General features: G+C 39.5%; 1 protein-coding gene across 1 annotated transcript; it reads left to right on the top strand.

The window, feature by feature from the left end:
* The first annotated feature begins 3,459 nt into the window (after positions 1-3,459).
* LOC113409656 (arylamine N-acetyltransferase, pineal gland isozyme NAT-10-like) lies at positions 3,460-4,332 on the top strand. Its single transcript, XM_026663814.1, has one exon. It carries the CDS (start codon positions 3,460-3,462, stop codon positions 4,330-4,332), a length of 873 nt encoding a protein of 290 aa, XP_026519599.1.
* The last annotated feature ends 706 nt before the right edge of the window (positions 4,333-5,038 follow it).

Below are 5,038 nucleotides of genomic sequence, written 5' to 3' on the forward strand. Positions count from 1 at the left end.
TATTACTATTGAAATAAACTACTTATTTTTTCCTCATATATACATAAAATTGTGTTTAAGATGTATTTGTCATGGTATTCATTGTTTATCTATAAAACATCAAGTCAGGGCAATGAAAGTTTTAAAAACATCCAAAAAAAAGGAACTTCTGTTAGTGAAGAATGGTTCTATGTACTTGGTCCTTTGAAAATGGAACCTGCAACACCTGAACAACATACTCAGTTTACTAAGAAGAAAGAGAAGACTGGCTTTCCTAATGCCAATGGTTATTGCTTGCTGTTCAAGAGAAAATACATCATCCAGCAATCTATGGAATTTTTGGGGGGGGGGAGGACTGAAAATCTAGTTCATTCTGGTTTTAACCAGTAGAAAAAATAGCAAATCTCTTAAAAGGAAGATACAAAGTTTAATCAGCTCATGGATCAATGAAGTCCAAATATGTGCACTCATTTCATGGACTCTGCCCTCTCTTGGATTTTAAGATCTAGTACTGAACAGCCCTGAGGCAGACGTATATTACTTAGAAAAAGAAGCTTGTAGAGGGAAAGCCTTGCAATCCGTGGCTGTTCCTGATTTAGCGATCCAAAAACCAACCAACCAACCAACCAACCAAAAAACAAAACAAAACCCCAAACGGGTGCAAAACCTGATACAATTGTTGCTGGGTCGTTTTCACAGGTAAGCTCCTTTTTAAAACCAAATTCTTTGTGTACAGTTAAGGTCCTGGAGAAACATGCAATACAAATGTCCATAGGACTAAGGTTTGTAGAAAATGGTGTATGAAAAATGGTGCAGAAATGGAAACAAAACACAGCCATGTTGGTTTAATGCCATCTCTTGAAAGTGGCAAAACAATTAATGAAATATGTATTGGCTTTCTCTCTCTTATTTTTACCACCAGACCTATTCATCTAAACTCGGATATTCCAGATTCTACAATCTGTTCCCAGAAATTACTAATTCTTTTGTTATTTTTTAATTTTGCACATGCCCGTAGGTTCTTAATAAAGGAAGCAAAGACAAATAAACTAGCCAAAAATAGAGTTCATATTAAAAGGGGTAAGAATTCACGACAACCTTTTAAAAATAACTTAAAAAAAATATGAAGTTATCAGACTTTGCTTTCCTTACTGCAAAATGATCCATTTTCTGGGAACAATGGGTTAATAATAGATGCATGATGGATCATTTGCAAATGGATTTACTGTGATAGTGTGTACAGTCATGGTAACTGAATGTGCAAATATAGTGCATCAATGCCCACACATTTTTGGATGTGCATCTGCATTCCTAGACTTCTGACAGGCCTCAAAATTTCTTTTATTGATGATTTTCTCTGTATAATGGTGGTCAATACAGCTATGAAATCGTCTCTCAAATATTCTGGTTTTCATCCAAAACATTCTAATAGTTCCACAACTCAAAATAACTGTAGCCTGCACCTCCTAAGAGTTTATGCAGTTCAATTACATTATGGAGCTGCAGAGAGGTCTTACATTACACAGAGGGCCTACTTTATATTGGTGTGACCTGTTTTCATTATTTAATGATCAGAAATTGATTGAGATTGAGTAGGATAGTTACGTCTCCACTGGACAGTCAAAGCTGCCCCTACTGCAGAAAGCAGAACATATGTTGTAAACCATTCCACTCTAGTAGGTTCTGAGAGTTTTCACAGCAGCTGCTCTCACAATCCTTTTCTTGGCCATTTTCTGGTGTTACTTAAACGTACCCAAACACTAAACTCCTTTCAGCCGAGTTTGATTGCTTCATATTGCTAGTGCTGGGGCTCGCTACTAACTTTGGACAGCATGTGTTGCCTATACCCGCATAGCATGAATCTGTCACTGAAAACCATTTTATGATTCATCCTGAGAAATTTCATCTGGCAGGAAACACTCAGCAGCTCCCTGATGAGTTTATCTCAATGCAGTAGATTGATTCCCTGAGTTGACAGAATGGTACTAACAGTCTAAACATCAGCTTACCATAGAGCTCCCATTGTGTACACATAAATATTTCAAAGCTAGGTTTACGAGTTATCAAGAAATTAAACATTTGAAGCAACACGGAGTGCTCGAAATGGTTTGTGTTCCTAGCAAAGGGACAGGCTGTAAGAAAACCTTCAAAGCATTTTATCCACAGGTCCCATTTTCAAACGGAGCAACATACAGACACTTGCTGTCTCTCCCACTTGGAATGTTGGGACTGGAGCAAGCCATTGAGAAGACTCAGAACATTTCAAGGCATGACTTCTCAGCTGCACAGCAAGGCAGGAAAACCAGCTGAATAATTCCTATGCAGAAATGCTGACAGTGAGCAGTTATTTGGGCTGTTCAAACTCGCCTGCTTGGATAGGCTGAATCTTGCTCCCCCTTCATGCGCACAAAAGACTCAAGAAGACCTAATGGAACTGGTCCAGTTCTTTTGTATGCCAGCTGGGGGTGCCTAATAGGATTGAGAGAGCCTGGTTCAAAGGGCCAGATATGGACCAGTTCTCCCCAGTTCTGGTGTAGGGGAATCCTTGGGTGCCATCAAACCAGGTAATGGGTTCCTGTGCTCCAGCAATTCCTGGCTAGTGGACAGCTAGGCATATCAGACAGCTGCAAACAGCCCACTACCCCCTTCACCTGCACCTAGGTGAGAGAGAGCACGGCTGAGAACAGAGGCTATGGTCTTAGTCTTTCTGGGAGTTTACCTGCCTCTTCTGAGAATCCTAATTCCAACACCAAAGTGTCACGACTGTATCAAACTAGACAGGATTAGAGCTTAGTGATTTGTGACTCTCAAAAAAAAATCAGCGGTTCAGTTAATCATCTGATGGTCTGAATTTATAACAAGACTTGACACTTCTATGGCACCTCTAATCCAATAATCTCCCAAGTGCTTTACCAATGTGCAAGGAATATTATTTTCCTCATTTTACAGATGAGGAAACTGAGCCATACAGAAAATGAGTGGCTTACTTATGATCTCAGACACAGACTCAAGAACAGAACCCAGGACTCCTGACTCCCAAGTGCCTGCTCTGACCACTAGATAACACTGCTTCCTTCATCATTTCTTCAGATGAGACTATGGACATGAGAACTGTCTTATTCAAAAACCTGTTAACGTTTCCTAATTTTGTCTTATTTTGACTGAGTCCTGATATCACACTGACCTAATGTAGATACCAAAAATCTTCCTTACATACACTTGTGCACACAAGGGGGTAGTTGCTCTATGGTGTCCACCCTTGTCAAGAGATGGCCTTGGACCAAAAAACCCAGATCCCAACATCCATGCCCTATCATTACTCCTGCATTTCTCTACTACAAGAATCAGTTTTCTTTTCAATACTACTCTGATGGGATTCAGTAAATCATAGCATCTGTGCTAGTCGGAATCAACAAGAAATCCCTTCACATCATCATAAATAATTAACTTTTTGTTAATGTTACTTCCTTTACAGGCAATATGTACATCGAAGAATATTTAGCAAGAATTGGATACAAAGGCTCCCATGAAAAACATGATTTGGAAACCTTAACTGCAATCTTCCAGCACCACATCCAAACTGTTCCATTTGAAAATCTCAGCATCCATTGTGGGGAAACCATTACCTTGGATTTAGACCAGGTTTACAACAAAATTGTAAGGAAGAAGCGTGGTGGATGGTGCATGGAACACAACCAACTTTTATGTTGGGTGCTGAAAACACTGGGATATGACACCACTCTTTTAGGAGCATATATATACAACCTGCACCAAAACACATATGCTTCCCACATGACCCACCTTCTGCTAAAGGTGGATATTGATGAGAGAGCCTATATCCTGGATGGAGGCTTTGGTGTATCCTATCAAATTTGGCAACCAATGGAACTTATTTCTGGGAAAGACCAGCCTCAGACTCCTGGCATCTTTCGCTTCACAGAAAACAATGGGACCTGGTACTTTGAGAAAATAAGAAGGAAACAATACATTGCCAACCAAAGCTTCTCTAATTCTGATCTTCTGGAAAGAAGTGAGTGCAGGAAAATTTACTTGTTCAGTCTTGAGCCACGAACAATCAGAGATTTCCAGTTCCAATGTATGTATCTTCAGACATCTCCAGATTCCCTGTTTACAAAGAAGTCAATCTGCAGCCTGCAGACCACTGATGGGTTTCGAGCTTTAATTGGGTGGACACTCATTGAGACAACTTACAACTACAAGGACAACACAGATCTGGTAGAATTCATGACTCTTAAAGATGAAGAGGTGAAGGAGACACTGAAAGATAAATTCAGCTTAACATTAGAGAGAAAATTTGTCCCAATTAACCTCAAAGGATTGTATGTGATTTAGTGTAGTGCTAAAACATACAATAATTCTATGCAATTGCAGCATCTTTCACAGTCTGTTTAATATGACATTCAATAAATGACCTAAAATCCATTAATACCAGGTTAAAATGAGAACTTGAGTTCAGAAAAACAGGCACTTCAGAGTCCCATGTTGATTAGTTACCACCGAAAGAATAAATGGAGCCCCCACACACTTTTGTGGGCACAAATTTAGAGACTGGTTTGAGGCTGGATGAAGATCTGAAAGGACATGTGGTCCAGGGAGGAAAAGTTTTCTAGTGGCGTAAGAACACAACTGGGAGAGGAGTACTGCGGTTTCTGTGCTACTGACATATATATGCTCTGTGACCATTAGGGAAATCACATTTCCAAACTTGGCTGCTTAAATTTAGACACCTGACGATCAGACCACTTATTTAGGTCTGAAATGTGGATTTAGAAGTACTGTACCAAGCACTCAACTCCATATCCCCATTTTACAGATGGGGAAAATATACTTCCCCACCTCCAGGGTGTGTTAGGAGGAATAATTCATTCATGTATGTAGGGCACTTTAAGGTCCCCAGACTTACAAGTGCAGAGTATTATCCAATTTCTCTCTGTGATTACTACAACGAACCACACATGTTAATTATGTTTAGTATGTCCATTTTTTTCTTATGATACTTTTGTAGTGGTACTAATTCACATCCTGTCTAAAGGATATT

Source organism: Terrapene carolina, unplaced genomic scaffold (assembly GCF_002925995.2).
Source record: "Terrapene carolina triunguis isolate 2854851 unplaced genomic scaffold, T_m_triunguis-2.0 Scaffold33911, whole genome shotgun sequence".
Classification (NCBI taxonomy): Eukaryota; Metazoa; Chordata; order Testudines; family Emydidae; genus Terrapene; species Terrapene triunguis.